The following is a 15,839-nucleotide window of genomic DNA, read 5'->3' as shown; positions in this document are numbered from 1 at the left end:
TCTTTTATAGAAAGAAAAATAAAAGAAAAAAATCAAATTAATTTTTTCAGAAACTAAAATTAGCTCATTCACAAGTTAATTTATAAAAAATAGTTCATATAATTTATTTTTTTTAACTTAAGCTTAATAAGTTAATTTATCTTTATTTTTAACTTATGCATAAATAAATTTTAACTCATGAAAGATTAATTTTCACTTTTTTTTATTTTTCTCTTCAAATATATTCTAAGCCTATAAATTATCAGTTTTTTTTTTCAACAAATAATTAATTAAATTAAAAAATAAAAGGGACACTTCAGGGTGTCCCAACCCTTATACAACCTACTCTCTACATAGTCATGCATCCTAATCAGAATACTATATTTTACAAATAGTTCATGACAGAATAGAGATTACAATTAAAAAGTTTGTTTCCCTTTTGTGGGTTTTTATCCACTCCCTAAGATATCAGCACTCTGCATAATTTGTTGCTTTATACCAGCAAACTTCTCATGAATCCTCAGCAAAGAACTGTTTCACCGTGATCACATTTGGCAGTTGTTGCTCTTCCTAATTATTACTTCTCTTTTCTCTTCATTTACCTTTCGTCTTTCCCTTCCCCCACTTTCTTAAAATATGTTGTCGCGGATGTGTGCCTTCTACCTAGCTGTATCAATGACTGCCATCTCCTTTTCACGCTCTCTCCCTTTCTCAACATCTCATTTTCTCCCCCTTACTTTGCTGTAGATCTGCATGAAATTCTAGCCAATACTAGCTTTTGTTGCCCATAAAAACAACACTTCTGATTCCTCCCTGTAGAAAACTGCTTCTTTGTCCTCTGATACTTATCATTGACAGCTCCTGATAGTGGCCTTATACCACAGAGGCCCATTAGAAAGATATCCAAGCCCACATGGTTAAAAGATTTCATCATCTAGGGTTATTTATGTTTTTGTCTGGTTGTGAGGATCTGAAAAGATTTTGTTGTTTTGGAATTCTGTTAGCTTAGGCCAGCTATCTACCAGAAATGGTCTTTATAAGACCATCGTTAAAAGAAAAGGACAAGGAGTTTTTGTTTTAAATTTTAATAGTTTTTCCAGGGAGTCTTCATCCCTGTCCGTAGTCCTGGTGTTTAATCCCTTTCTTTTGGTTTTTTTAAGCAACTACGTATCAATTGGTGCTTTCGTTGAGAGTGCACCATGGTTCCTAAACCAAACAAAGACCTAGATGAAACTTTACAGGCCATTCTAGAAAAATTAGTTAACCTCCAAACCCAACTCCATAACACCCATGAACATCATGAAAATTAATACAGTAGCCTCCACTAATCCTTAGAAAACTGCTAAATAGCTTTGGAAACAAAACATGAAACTCTCACCCACACCATCAACACCCTCTTAACTGCCATACCTACAACTCTTTTTCAACACAACGATCAGGCCCCAAACCCTCCTATACCTTTTCCTGTAGAGACGACATCACCTATCCCACCATCAGGCTCTAACGCTACCACATCTACCACTCCAACCATCTTTCCCCCACCACATTCTTCTCCCCCTCCGCTCCTAACCATGCCTAGACCACCCAAATTACAACTCTCATTTTTTGATGGCTCAGATCCCCTGGATTGGCTCTTCCAAGTTGATCAGTTTTTCCAATTTTATAACATAGCTTGGGAGTCTCGCTTAAACATGACGGATTTTTATATGTGTGGTGATGCTCTAAGTTGGTTCAAGTGGATGTATCAAAATCATCAACTCAGTGATTGGATTTCCTTCGACTGTGCACTAGAACTACGTTTTGGGCCCTCCACTTATGCTAATCATCAAGCATAACTGTTCAAATTACGTCAAAATAGCACTGTTACTGAGTACCAGAGAACATTTGAAAAGCTATGCAATCGGGTTTTAGGTCTCACTCCAGAAATGATCCTAAACTGTTTCATCTCGGGCCTTATTCCAGAAATCAGACGTGAGATAGCGGTACTCCAACCTACTTCCATCACCCAAGCCATGGGTCTTGCCAAACTCTTGGAATCCTAGAATAATGACACCAAGCGTTTTATACGCTCCTTAACCATTCTGCCTCAGCCATCATAACACTTGTTAGCCCGACCCCGACCCCCTTTTCTTCAACCAGCTACACCATCCACATCATCACCTCTACCTATAAAAAAACTTACTTCAACCCAACTTCAAGAGAGAAGAGTAGCGAGACTGTGTTACAATTGTGATGAGAAATTTTTTCCTGGTCACAAATGTGCAACCAAACGTTTTTTGTTGTTGCTGGGAGACGAAGGCCCATCAAATACACCACCCGATACCCTTTCCACCTTAGATAATGACCAAGTAACCATGGACGCCTCTCACATCCACCTATCTCTTCAAGCATTATCAGGTACACCTTCAACACACACATTTAAGTTCCAAGGCCACATTGCCAGTCTTCCAGTCACTATCTAAATCGACACGGGCAACTCTCACAATATCCTCCAACCTCGCCTTGCCTTGTTTCTTAACCTTTGTACTCTCCCAATCACACTCTTCTCCATAATGGTTGGCAATGGTGAGAAAATACATTGCTCATCTATATGCCCCAACATCACCATTTCCATTCAACAACATTGTTTCTCCATGCGTTTCTACTTAATCCCTATTGAAGGTGTTGATGTAGTCCTTGACATGGACTGGTTACGTTCTCTGGGACCTATACAAGCAGATTTCTCCACACCTCAACTCTCTTTCAACCACAATGGCCTTCCCATCACTCTACGAGGTACCACTAAGCTTTTAAATAACCATGTTTTGGCCACCAACATTTGTCACCTATTACACACCAAGTCCGTAGCATCTTTTCATCTCTTAGTCTTCCAACCGGACCTCCATTCCCATGCTCCACCTCCATCTAATATCAACCCTCACGTTACCAACCTCTTTCACATTTACCAATCAGTTTTTTTCACTCCCCATGGCCTACCCTCAGACCGCCCACACAACCACCGAATACCCCTACTACCAAATTCTCCACCAGTAAATATCAAGCCCTACCGTTACCCACATGCCCATAAACATACCATGACTTGACTCATCCAATAAATGCTAAAGGAAGGTCTTATCGCCCGAGCAATAGCCCTTTCTCTTCACCGGTTATCCTTATAAAAAAAAAGATGGGTCGTGGAGATTTTGTGTTGATTACAAGGCTTTGAATGCTATTACAGTGAAAGATAGATTCCCCATTCCAACTATTGATGAATTACTGGATGAGTTAAGAGAAGCTAGGGTGTTTACTAAGTTGGATTTAAGGTCTGGATATCACCAGATCAGAGTACACTCCACTGATTGCCATAAAACTGCTTTTCGAACCTTTGATGGTCATTATGAGTTTCTAGTTATGTCGTTTGGGCTTTCTAATGCCCCTTCTACCTTTCAAGCGGCCATGAATGACCTCCTAAGACCACATCTAAGGCAATTTGTGCTAGTTTTCTTTGATGACATTCTTATCTACAATAAATCCATGCTCGAACATATCCAACACCTTACCATTACTCTCCAATTACTTCAAGACAACCAATTTTTTGTCAAAGAATCCAAGTGCATGTTTGCAACACCTAGGGTTTCCTATTTGGGCCATATCATTCAAGCAGGGACTGTGGCCCCTGACCCAGACAAGATCCAGGCCATCCTGCTTTGGCCCAAACCCACCTCCCTCACCACTCTCCGAGCTTTTTTAGGAATTACCGGGTTTTATCACAAATTTATACGCGGTTATGCCACTCTTGCCTCTCCACTCACAGATTTACTAAAATTCAAAGTTTTTACATGGAATGAAAAGGCACAAAAGGCCTTTTTACAATTTAAGAAATTCCTAACTACACCCCCTGTACTGCATCTTTCAGATTTCTCTCTTCAGTTTGTGGTTGAAACGGATGCCTCCAATTCTGCCATAGGTGCAGTTCTTTCCCAAGCTGGACATCCCATTGCTTTCTTCAGCAAGAAGCTCTGTCCCAAAATGTAGAATAGTTCAGTGTATGTCAAAGAAATGCTTGCAATCACCGAAGCAGTAAAAAAATGGAGACACTACCTAATTGGTACTCATTTTCAAATTATCACAGATCAATAAAGTCTTAAGGAGTTACTTACCAAGGCATGTTCTACACCAGAGCAGCAAAAATGGGCCACCAAACTCATTGGGTACAGTTTTGAGATACTGTACTGCCCAGACCGCCACAATCAAGCAGTTGATTTCCTATCTCGGCCACCCACTTTTGTTTTTTTGGCCATCTCTTCCCCAATCCCAGAAATCCTTATGTAATTAAAAACATATTACCAATCAGAATCTGGGAAACATGAAGTTCAGAAAGTCACAACTACTCAAAACAGAGACTATACCTTTCAAAACCACCTTTTGTATCACGACCGAAGACTTTATTTGCCATCCTTAGGATCTCTGCGGACCACCGTGCTTCACGAGTTCCATGCCACACCTTCTGCTGGACACTTAGTGATGGCATTGAGCTCTTCTCTTTTGTGGTTTTTGGGTGGTTTGCGGAAGCTTAGTGGCTTGTTGATGGATCAAGGCCATCATAGGAGGTGTGGCTGCCTTGGAGGTACATGAGAGTAGGGAAATTGAGGGAGGTTCGGCCAACCCTCTTTGGTAGGTGAAGGATTGAAGATTAAGACCGAAATCTTAGGCAAGGGAGTAAAGTATGACTCAAGTTTGGCAGCATAACAATACTAAATTAATCTTACAAAATGAGAGTCAAGCACCTCCTTATATAGGATTGAAGGGATGGAATTTGAAGAGCCAAATACAAATGAAATGCTAGCCAAATTACATGCAAGTGTGAGCACATGGAAGCACATGGAGCACATGGCACATGGGAGCACATGGGTGTAGTGGCGCCTAAATAGAGGTAAATTCTAGAAGTATTCCTTGTGTGGTTGGTCTAGAATTTACGCCCATTAGGTCTAGCTAATTGGGCCGGTCCTAAGTTTACTTAGAAATGGTTATTTCTAATTAAACTTAGGTTTAACCTTTTAAGTACCACTTTGCATGTTTCATCACATTTACAAAAAGATTTAAACTATGCTACTTTAACTAGAAAAGGAAGAAGAACTATCTCACACTAGAGTCTATGACATGTAAAAATGTCCCTTTGACCCCTGTTTGACTATGACTCTAGTGATTGCCTTAAATGTAGCATTTTTGTGCCTTTGATAGGATTGATGCTGGGGCCTCTTCCATCACTCGAGCCTTAAAGCCACCATGGCTCGCCTAGCCGCGTCCTTCTACTGGCCTGGAATGTATAGAGATGCTAAATCTTTCATCAAACAATGCCTCCCTTGCCAACAAAATAAACCAATCAACACCAAACCCTTAGGCCTTCTACAACCCATTCCCCCACCCACCCAAATTTGGGATGAGCTCACCACAGATTTCATAACACACTTACCTTCGTCTTTTAGCCACACTGTCATATGGGTTGTATGTGACCGTTTATCCAAATCTGCCCACTTCATAGCACTACCCACCTCCTTCACCACAACCCAATTGGCTAACCGTTTTTCTGTTGAGATTTGCAGGTTGCATGGCGTTGCCAATTCCATCATCTTCGACAGAGACCCACTCTTCCTCAGCTATTTTTGGAAGCAACTTTTTCACGTACAAGGCACCAAACTGAAATTTAGCACCGCCTATCATCCCCAAACAAATGGGCAAACATAAGTCATAAACAGAGGATTAGAAATTTACCTACGTTGTTTCGCAAGTGACCATCCGAGGACATGGTACAAGTACTTACACCTTGCCGAGTTTTGGTATAATTCTTCCTACCACACCGCCATTAATACCACTCCTTTTCAAGCACTGTATGGGCGACCTCCACCTTCCATACCAGATTACATTCTGGGCACAACAACAGAACCAGCTCTCGCCACCACCTTAGAAGAACGCACACAGATAATGCACCGGTTGAAGACCACCCTTGCTCTCACTCAACGTCACATGGCTCAGATCGCAAACAAATCAAGGCGCCATCACTTCTTCAACGTTAATGATTGGGTGCTGTTGCGACGCCAAGCTTACCGACAATGGTCCCTCTCTTCCGAGCCTCACCATAAACTCACTCGAAAATACTATGGTCCATACCGCATCACCAAACGTATAGGAGAAGTGGCTTACGAACTCGACTTCACTCCCTCGTCTAAAATCCACTCGGTCTTCCACATTGTGCTACTTAAACCTTACCACGACAACAAAAATACCACCTCCCACCACCCGAGTGCCAACCCTCCCAATTTTTCCCCACCTACCAACACTCAAGACGATTCAAAACTCAACTCTGAACACTCACAAAACAACTTAACCCCTTCTAACACTTCACTCCCTCACACGGATTCTTCACCTAACAGCAGCTAGATTTCCTCTACTAGCGACACGTGTCCACCATCAATGGCCACAGTCGCACAACCTTTCACATCTCACCTAACCTACCCACGTGCCTCTGATATCATAAATGCAGCAGACAACAACATTAAAACCCACCCACACTCCACTAAAGCTATAAGCCCATCAGCCAACCACCCCCATTAATACCCACCCACATGGCATTAATGCTACAACGACATTTTCCCTTTCCAACACTCCAAACCCACCTTAATGCAAACCTAACCCACTCAAACAAACCAGTCCAGCCCACACCAAAAACAACTTTCGCCTCACTAACCACACACACCCCCTCCACGACAACTTCTTCCTGCACCTCCATGACTTCTTCTCCCACCCCCATACTAAAAGTACATTTACTAATATACCCCTCAGTAAAAATATTAAAAAATTAAAATAACAGCTTAATATACCTTTAACCTACCTAACCTTCACTTTCACTTTCACTTTCGTGCGTTTTCTCTCTAATCCTTCCAGCGACGTCGCTCCACACCTCCATTCAAAGGTTTTTTCTCTTCATCTCTCAAATTTCTCTAAACTCCACATTCTCTATCACTCACACATCCAAAGTGCCCTCTTCACAGGTTAGTAAGTTGAATTTTCCAAATTTTGCATTGCTTTTGAAACCTGCTGCTGTGTAATCTGTTTGTAGTGTAATCCGGTACTCTGTGCATTTTTTCATAATAGGCACCGGATTATGTAATCCGGTATAGTTGTGAATGTAAAGTAATACCAGATTACTTAATCCGGTTTAGGTTATTTTAGTAATTCCGAATTAGGTAATCCGGTTTAGGTATTTTAGTAATTCCGGATTATGTAATCCGGTTTAGGTTTACATTGTGTGTGTTTCGAATTATGTAATCTGGTTTAGGTTTACATTGTGTGTGTTTCGGATTATGTAATCCGGTAGTGTTCTTACAAAGTTTGCATTTTTGTGATTTTGCGTTTTTGTTATATATTTATTTTTCAACCCACTTGTTAAAAACTTTTTTTAAATTTTATATTATGTACACAAATTCATGATTATATTATTTATTATTTGTAAATAATTGAAATTTAAATTGTGTTGTGGATATATATGGCTAAAACTAGAGGTGGTGGATCTCAGGATCATGATTGCAGAAGACCGACGACATCCGTCCGTAGAAGAGACCGAGGTGGTGTCGAGGAAAGGATTGATGATGATGTTCATATTGATAATGACAATGAACAAGAATTACAGAATGATGACCAAGTAGACCACATAGAAGGGTTTCCTGGAGGACCTTCTGATAGGTCTTTACTGGTAAATTTTACTGACCATGTTGCTGTTAAGCTTTGGGAGGGTGAGGTAAGAACGAAAAAACCTTCAATTAAATTATCTTTATTAATTATTTTTTAAATTTATTTAATTATATTTAATATATACAACATTTATATTAGGATCGGGGAGAACTTAAATTGGTATCTCACGGTAGGAAATTACGTAAATTTGGGATGCCTCATGCTAATATTGAGCTACTTGTACAAAATTTCGGATTGTTTAGTTTGTGCAATATAAGTTATGAAGTGGGTGACAAGGGATTGATTTCAGCCTTTGTTGAAAGGTGGCATCGGGAGACAAACTCCTTCCACCTTCCCGTAGGTGAGATGACCATCACACTTGATGATGTGTCATCTCTTTTACACCTCCCCATTTTGGGTCAATTCCCAACATATGTGCCCTTCGAGTACAACGGAGCTGCAACAATTTTAGCTAAGTTACTAGGGGTGGATGAGACTCGGGGGAAGGCTGAGATGAGGCAGTGTCAAGGCGTCCACGTACGATTGAGTTGGCTTTGAGATATATATGAGGAATGTTGCGCTCAAGAGGCTTGGGAGTGTGCTGCCAGGGCTTACTTGTTGCATCTGCTTGGATGCACTATTTTTGCAGATAAAAGTGTCACCTCTGTATCTATATCGTACTTATTGTTATTCAACAATCTACATATGTGTCATGGATATGCACGGGGAGCAGCAACACTTACATATCTATATGAGCAGTTGGGGGATGCATCTTATTTTAACACGAAGCAGTTGACCAGTTATGCGACACTGATTCAGGTATGAAACCATACAAATAATTAACAATCACATGTTACATTCCATAATGTTTTGTATTAAATATTTTATAATTAATATGATTGAATTACGTAGGCATGAATTTATGAGCACTTCTCGGGCATTGGAAGAAGGGATATTAATCCCTCATATGACGATGTACACCCGCGGGCAACACGGTATATTGTTGCCCATCAGATTTGCACAGTTGGTGATGTGCGAGTGCAATTGGATGGGGTCACACACGATGAAATCATCTGGACTCCGTATGAGGACCATAGATTGAGCAGACCATTTGAGACCATCTATTTATTCTCGGGTCACTTGCGATTGGGCAGCTTATCACATAGACATATGTCCGAGCGTGTTTTGCGGCAATTTGGGTACGAGCAGAGCATTCCATCATCACCGATGGCGGCTGAGGCTCCTAGTGCACATGTCATTGATTAAAGGTGGTTGCAGTTTGATCACCACGTGGTGACAGGTTTGAGAGTTGCTTCTAGTCCATCTGCATGTGTTCCTGAGTTCATGTCTTGGTTTAGGACGGTATCACACCCATACATTCGCAAAGGTGAACTTGGAGATCGACCCAGTGTTGTACCACGTCGTCGCCTTCGTAGTCCAAATGCTGAGCAGGCAGGACATTCGTCTCAAGATGAGCGTGCACATGCGGTAAGTTTTTTTTTTATTGTTATGTGATTAAACAATATATTTAACAAGTTTAATTTATTTTGAAATTGGTGCAGGGTATATTTAGGCGCATTGCCAGTATCCTCCAGCGCATGATAGATTGTCGTCAGGTCACTACAGGCACTGACGCATATGAGAGTACGGAGGGAGCACTGCAGTTAGCCCGGAGTGTGGCAGATGACGGGGCAGTCTACACGAGACAATCACGTAGTATTCGTGGAAGTCGTTGATATTTTTTTATTACATGATTGTAATGATAGTAACTTTGTATGTGTACAATATGGTTTAATTAATTTATGTTATAGTGTTTGTTATTTTATTTTTTATCTGACATAAATGCGAATAAATTATGAATCGAAATTGAAGTAATAAATTATGAATCAAAACTTAAGTAATAAATTATGCATCAGAAACCGACATAATAAATTATGTTTACATCAATCGTCTCCAAGGTTCACATATGTCGGGCTAATACTGATTAATTGGGTAAAAGATTGCATCCGAGCAATGTAATATGATGACCATAACCTTGCCTCTGGGTAACAATGTGTACACCATAAAATGTCAGCGGTAGGTATGGGACAATCATCAAGCAATTTTACCTGCACCACAAATGGAAATTAGCAAACAAAGGAATATATATATATATATATATATATAATGTGTTGAGTAATAACCTTACCTGCACAAAGTGTGAATCATACACATGACCAATACATAGTAATCGGTGTAGACTAGCATCGGTAGGGGGTGCAGTACGCAATGGAAAAATAGTAATATTTTGTTTCAATGACAAACAAACTAAGATAATATTGTATCTGCTTGCTATTAAGTATCCCATATCCGGTATTGTCATCCATTTTTCAACACTAGCTTGCAAAATGCAATAATGAAATTAGATTGCATACAAGTTCAATTAATCAATGCACATGAGTCTTATGAATATGCACTTACCACTGACAACTCATCCACTAATAAGGACCTCTTGATATCTTCTACTCGTTGATGACCACCTAACAATGTTGCGTATTCTTCACGCCACTGAGATATTTCTTTGAATAAATCCATTCTGATGAGTGGCCATGACTCTTCACCCATCCCCAACAATGAGGCAATAGCACAAAACCCACAATGTCCATCAACTTTAACATCTATTACATCCAAAATATAAGGGTGACATTTCAAATAAAATTGATCAAGCATGGGAATTGCATTGGTGTTGGTCATCACCTTAACCTTTCCCTTACAAGTCTTCAAAGATGATGAACTATCATTTACAAAATGGATGCGATCTACATGCTCAAAATATGAACGGGTGCGTTTTGTAGACCTCTGAAATTTATTTCCTTGACTCTTTTTAGATCCTTTTGTTTTAACTACATTAAGTGGTGCACATAATGTTGTCATGTCCGGATAGGAAATTTCACGCAACTTGTTTTTAATTGTCACTCTGCCACAAATATCAACCTCATCGAACCGGGATAGAATCACATCCCATTCTTGTTGAATTGACAACCGAGATGATGAATCACATTCAGATAAACCTGAAAAACTCAGTCTCGTCCACAAAACATGAACTTCATTAAGAGGAATGACACCCATAACATACCTGGCTAACTGACAAGCACATGGTAATCCGTGAGTCTGTCTGAGTACACATCCACATCGTTCACTATCAAATCCCACATCATTGACCCGATCAAACTCTTCAGGAATGAGAATTAAAGCATGTTTAGATATAGAGCCAACCAACATTTTATACAATTGCACATTGAATGTGTGTCCTATCACATGTAGACTCATTTGAAATGATGCCTTAATCTCGTTATGTTGAAGTATAATAACATGCTTGATAGCATCCCAACATGAGCACAGGTCTCCCATGCTATTTTGTAATATTCGTTTCAAAGACCAATGAGCTGATTCAACCCTGTATAAGTATAAAACACAATAAAACAATTGCACATTATACACGTTCTAAACAAAGTAAAGGTATTCATATACCTGTTTGATGTTGTATTTCCCAAATGCATTAACAATTTTGTCCAACACTTGACAAACTTTTCTTTGTGCGGAATAATCCAAGTGTTCTTCACATATTCAAAAAGTAATGGTCACGGTGAACAAATAGTTTCAAATTTTTTCACAAACTCATCAAATTTACCAATCTCTGTACAATCAATGATAGTCTTCCATGAATCCATCACAACTTCCTAAGCCTCGACAGAATCTACCAACATTTTACACTTTGCTTTAAAATTCTTATTGATGTGAAACTGACAAAGAAGATTTATTGTTTTAGGAAACACAATATTGATGGCATTCATCAAAGCAAGATCTCTATCACAAACAATGACTTCAGGCCCCACATGCGATGTCAAAAGTGACCCTCTAAATTTTTGTAATGCCCATATGAAGTTCTTTTCTTTCTCGCTAGATAAGAATGCAAAACCAGCAAAAAAGGACAAACCTGTACAAGTTACACCAACAATCTCAAGCAAAGGCAGTCAATATTTGTTTGTTTTGTAAGTTGTATCCATTACGAATACAATGTTAAATGCATTCAAGAGTTTCACAGCATCAGGATGAGTCCAAAAAATATCACTAACAATATTTGAAGACTCATGACACGTACTCCAATGAAGATAGTTGTCACGGTCTAACAACATCATTAACTGTTGTAATTCAGTTATTGGTCCTCTAACTGATCTCTTGTACGAGTATCTTGCATTGTATATTTGCTTTATTGTTGTCATATTATCCTCATTATTCTCCTTCAAATTACGTAGAATGTTACCTGGCTTAACCATGCTTTTAGTCATATCAACAAGCATTGGATGTTCATTCGTTTTTAATCTGCCTGCATATGGATGACCAACTAAGGTATCATACAAATCATGATTATGAGTACCACATATTACCTTAAGTACCCAACCTTGACCCTTTCCAACAGGTTTACCTCGCAATTTAAAGGGACATTCACATTTTCGAGTACCAGTTACACTAACCTCCAAACCATCTTTATACTTTCTGTAACTACCCCCCCTTTCACAGCCTAACAAGACATATGTCTTTCTCCCTTGCTTACCATTTGCTATGTCAGACCTAATAATGACAGTAACAAAACCAAGTCCATAACCAACCCTACGGACCCATTCAAGTAAGTCTTCTCGCGAAGGAAACACCTACACTAAGTTATTCTAACAATATTACAAAATCACTTCTTCAAATTATAATGCAATAAATATAAATGAAAGGAAATTTTATTCACCTCATCTGTTGTAAAATGGATACCATAGTCCCCTTCAAACAATCCATGTTGATGCACATAATTCATTAATTCTTCCATACTTACACCTTCATTCATAAAACATAAATTTTCATTTTATTATAATTTTCATAAATTCACATATGCAAAACAAAAATAGCATAAGATTTTGTAATTGACAACTTGACTTCCGGATTGTATAATCCATAAGTCAAATTTTAACAGCATAATGAATTCCGGATTACGTAATCCATAAGTCATTTAAGGTGACTTCCGGATTGTGTATTCCATAAGTCAAAATTTTCACAGCAAAATGACTACCAGATTATATAATTCGTAAGTCATGTTTGATGTTCCAAATTGTGTAATGCGTAATTGAAATTCATATAGCAAAATGAGTACCGGACTACGTAATACGCAAGACATATTGAATGTTCTAAAATCACTTCCGGATTGCGTAATCCATAGTTCATTTGGTACCGGATTACACAATCCGGAAATATGACTTTGGCAGGTTTCGGATCCAGTATGCACAAAAGTTATCTAATCCGAAACGCTTTACTTAAGCACCGGATTATGTGATCCGTGGATCCACCAGATTAACTAATGCGGAAATATTTATTTAAGGCAGAAGAATGAGAATGAGAATGAGAATGTACCTCACCAACGGTGCCAATGACAACACCACCTACCACCGCTGCTACCTACCACCGTGCACCACCTCAAACACTACTTCAAGGACCACCACCACTCAAGCTCCAGATGCACCCCACCACACGAAGTAACTTCCTTTCTCATTTTTATCTTTTTACTGAAGGATAATTTTGGTATTTTTAAACTTTATGGAGGTGCCCGAAGAAATCATGGAGGTGCAGGAAGAAGCTGTCCCCCTCCACTAATACACCTTACTCGGCCCAACAACTTTCAATCCCAACATCTGCTCCGCATTCCTCACTTACGACCTGATATGATTCCAATAACGACCTAACCAAATTCACCACCCGATCACAGTTTCTTATCCAATCCCAGCCCTTTGATAACCACACCTCCCCATTCTACACTCAAGGAACCCTTCACGGACCCACAACCTCTTCCAAATGTCTGCCATAAACCCACGTCCAACAACCTTGGGGACAAGGTTGATCTTCAGGGGACATCAATTGATAGTGGCCTTATACCACAGAGGCCCATTAGAAAGATATCCAGCCCACATGGTTAAAAGATTTAATCATATAGGGTTATTTATGTTTTTGTCTGGTTGTGAGGATCTGAAAAGATGTTGTTGTTTTGGAATTCTGTTAGCTTAGGCCAGTTGTCTACCAGAAATGGTCTTTATAAGACCATCGTTAAAAGAAAAGGACAAGGAGTTTTTGTTTTAAATTTTAATAGTTTTTCCAGGGAGTCTCCATCCCTGTCCATAACTCTGGTGTTCAATCCCTTTCTTTTGGTTTTTTTAAGCAACCGCGTATCAGCTCCTCTCCTTGTTTACCTGCAACACAAAGCATTACCTTCTCCACCTCTCAAGTGACTAAAATACAGATTGTGACATATCCATGGGTATACATAAATCAGACTAAGTTATTATTGCAATCCAACCTTTCATGCTTTGTTAATAGATCATGGAGTAGTTACACAGATAACAACATATTACAACAAGTTAAACTTACTTTGTTACCATATTAATACATGTTAAAGGTGATAAAATCCAATCAGAAAAAGAGAAATTAACTTTCCTTTCTTTATGTTTCATCCATACCCAGGATTGTACTTGTGCCAGAGTAAGGATTTCCTCTGCATCTACCTTTGCTTGGTTAAAAATGACCATGTTTCTATGCTTCCAAATACACCATACAATTGAAACCCACATGCTTTTCCATAATCTGTTGCCTTCTTGATTTAGGCATATGCATGAGAATTGTTCAAAATGGCAAATCAACTCATTGTGGTTCACCGAACAGATCCCCAACCAGCTGAAACACATATTCCAAACTTTAATTGATTCCTCACAAGATACAAGGATGTGTGAAGTTGTCTCCTCCTCCTTCCCACATAAAACACATAAATTATCTCCCATTGCAACACCCCTTCTCTGCAAATTCTGTTTAGTCGCAATTCTGTTCGAAAAGGCCTCCACACATAAAACAGGATTGAGGGCATAACCTTTAAGTCCAAAAAATGTTCAAACACCCATATAAATTATCAGTTGTCCTCCTTTTATGTATATTTTGGATGATAACCTAACTTTATAATTTTTAAGTAAAGAAAAAGTATGTTAGAAATGTATTGATAACACTTTTATATTAAGTAATTCTTATAAGATTAAACACTTTTTTTTTTAAGTTTTACACTAGAAGAAAATTATTCAATAAAAATTAAATTTAGATAAAAAAATAATTAATCATTATATTGAAAAAATTATATACTATTTTAGAAATTTAAAAAAATATTATTATATAAAATAGTTTATATTATTATCTGTATTTAAGCACAATTTTATTTTTTTATTTTCTCTATTCACTCATAAATCATGATTTCATCGCTTTTACTAATCTAAAAATTCTTATTTTAATATTTTACTAAATAAGATAATGATAAAAAAATGTTTATTATTATTAAGATACATTTATATTCTATATTTTAGGTTAGCTATTATATTATTTATAATATTTATTTTACCATTTCATAAATATATTTTAATAGATGGTAGATTTTTTTAAAATATTTTCCTATTATATTGTGTATTTTAACTATATTTTTTCATTATTTTATACATTTTACATCTATTTAAAAAAATACTTATTTTTAATTTATTTTTAATTTAAATAGAAATATTGTATAGGGTTAATAATAAATATACATTATGAAAAAAAATAACAATTGTAAGTAACATGAATATAATTAAAATAATTTTTGAATGAATACTATTTTATAAGATTTTAAATTAATTAAAAATTAAAAATTAGAAATACCCTCAAAATATATTTTATCAAAAAAAAAAGTTTATGTAAAATATTGTATAAACATATCTAATTCTATCTTACATTTTGAACCTACTTTATAAATTCACCAAACTCTCATAATTTAATAAAGTAGCTTATCAATTTTTAATTTCTAGCTAGTTTTTTCAATTTTTAACCATCTTTCTTATTAATTTTGGTAGATAAAACTTTAATATTTGAGTGAATTATACTTGTCTGTCACTTTTTAATTTGAATTTCATAATACTCATTGTGGAGACCCACACAAATCTTTCAATTGTTTTAACAACATTCTTTATACATTCATACACATACAGAGTGATTGATATAACCTTAAGAAAATAGAAATATTATGTGTAACTTTAAGAAGTTTCAAGAGATGATAATATAATTTTCTCTTA

At 37.5% G+C, this 15,839-nt stretch overlaps 2 protein-coding genes and 1 long non-coding RNA gene across 10 annotated transcripts; 1 reads left to right on the top strand and 2 right to left on the bottom strand.

Moving 5' to 3' along the window:
- Positions 1-1,239: 1,239 nt before the first annotated feature.
- On the bottom strand, positions 1,240-5,875 carry LOC137816700 (uncharacterized). Of its 8 annotated transcripts, none has more exons than XR_011081851.1 (5): positions 5,735-5,875; positions 5,432-5,655; positions 4,368-5,320; positions 4,119-4,281; positions 1,240-3,977 (listed from the first exon to the last, which is right to left on the bottom strand). It is a non-coding gene; the product is annotated as an uncharacterized lncRNA (long non-coding RNA). The 8 variants fall into 8 exon arrangements; XR_011081853.1 differs by having other exon boundaries at positions 4,368-5,316; XR_011081855.1 differs by having other exon boundaries at positions 4,368-5,275.
- Positions 5,876-6,354: 479 nt separating this feature from the next.
- LOC137816699 (protein MAIN-LIKE 2-like) lies at positions 6,355-8,505 on the top strand. Its single transcript, XM_068619960.1, has 2 exons — positions 6,355-7,753; positions 7,846-8,505. The coding sequence occupies exons 1-2, from the start codon at positions 7,502-7,504 to the stop codon at positions 8,242-8,244; spliced, it is 651 nt and encodes a 216-aa protein (XP_068476061.1). The 5' UTR covers positions 6,355-7,501; the 3' UTR covers positions 8,245-8,505.
- Positions 8,506-10,128: 1,623 nt separating this feature from the next.
- LOC137815353 (uncharacterized) lies at positions 10,129-12,541 on the bottom strand. The gene is made up of 4 exons (XM_068618497.1): positions 12,464-12,541; positions 11,828-12,377; positions 11,431-11,662; positions 10,129-11,122 (listed from the first exon to the last, which is right to left on the bottom strand). Exons 1-4 carry the CDS (start codon positions 12,539-12,541, stop codon positions 10,129-10,131), a joined length of 1,854 nt encoding a protein of 617 aa, XP_068474598.1.
- Between the last annotated feature and the right edge of the window lie 3,298 nt (positions 12,542-15,839).

The sequence above is a fragment of the Phaseolus vulgaris genome, chromosome 1 (assembly GCF_000499845.2).
Source record: "Phaseolus vulgaris cultivar G19833 chromosome 1, P. vulgaris v2.0, whole genome shotgun sequence".
Lineage (NCBI taxonomy): Eukaryota > Viridiplantae > Streptophyta > Magnoliopsida > Fabales > Fabaceae > Phaseolus > Phaseolus vulgaris.
The sequence above is the reverse complement of the archived record's forward strand: the minus strand, read 5'-3'. Positions and strand labels throughout refer to the sequence as shown.

Bases quoted from the DNA above. Each gene is read 5' to 3' on its own strand.
- LOC137816699 (XM_068619960.1), top strand. From the start codon at position 7,502: ATGGCTAAAACTAGAGGTGGTGGATCTCAGGATCATGATTGCAGAAGA. The intron at 7,754-7,845 runs GTAAGAACGAAA...CATTTATATTAG, and splicing joins TTAAGCTTTGGGAGGGTGAG to GATCGGGGAGAACTTAAATT.
- LOC137815353 (XM_068618497.1), bottom strand. From the start codon at position 12,541: ATGGAAGAATTAATGAATTATGTGCATCAACATGGATTGTTTGAAGGG. The intron at 12,378-12,463 runs GTGAATAAAATT...AACTTAGTGTAG, and splicing joins TCCATTTTACAACAGATGAG to GTGTTTCCTTCGCGAGAAGA. The intron at 11,663-11,827 runs GTACGTGTCATG...TAACTTGTACAG, and splicing joins TGACAACTATCTTCATTGGA to GTTTGTCCTTTTTTGCTGGT.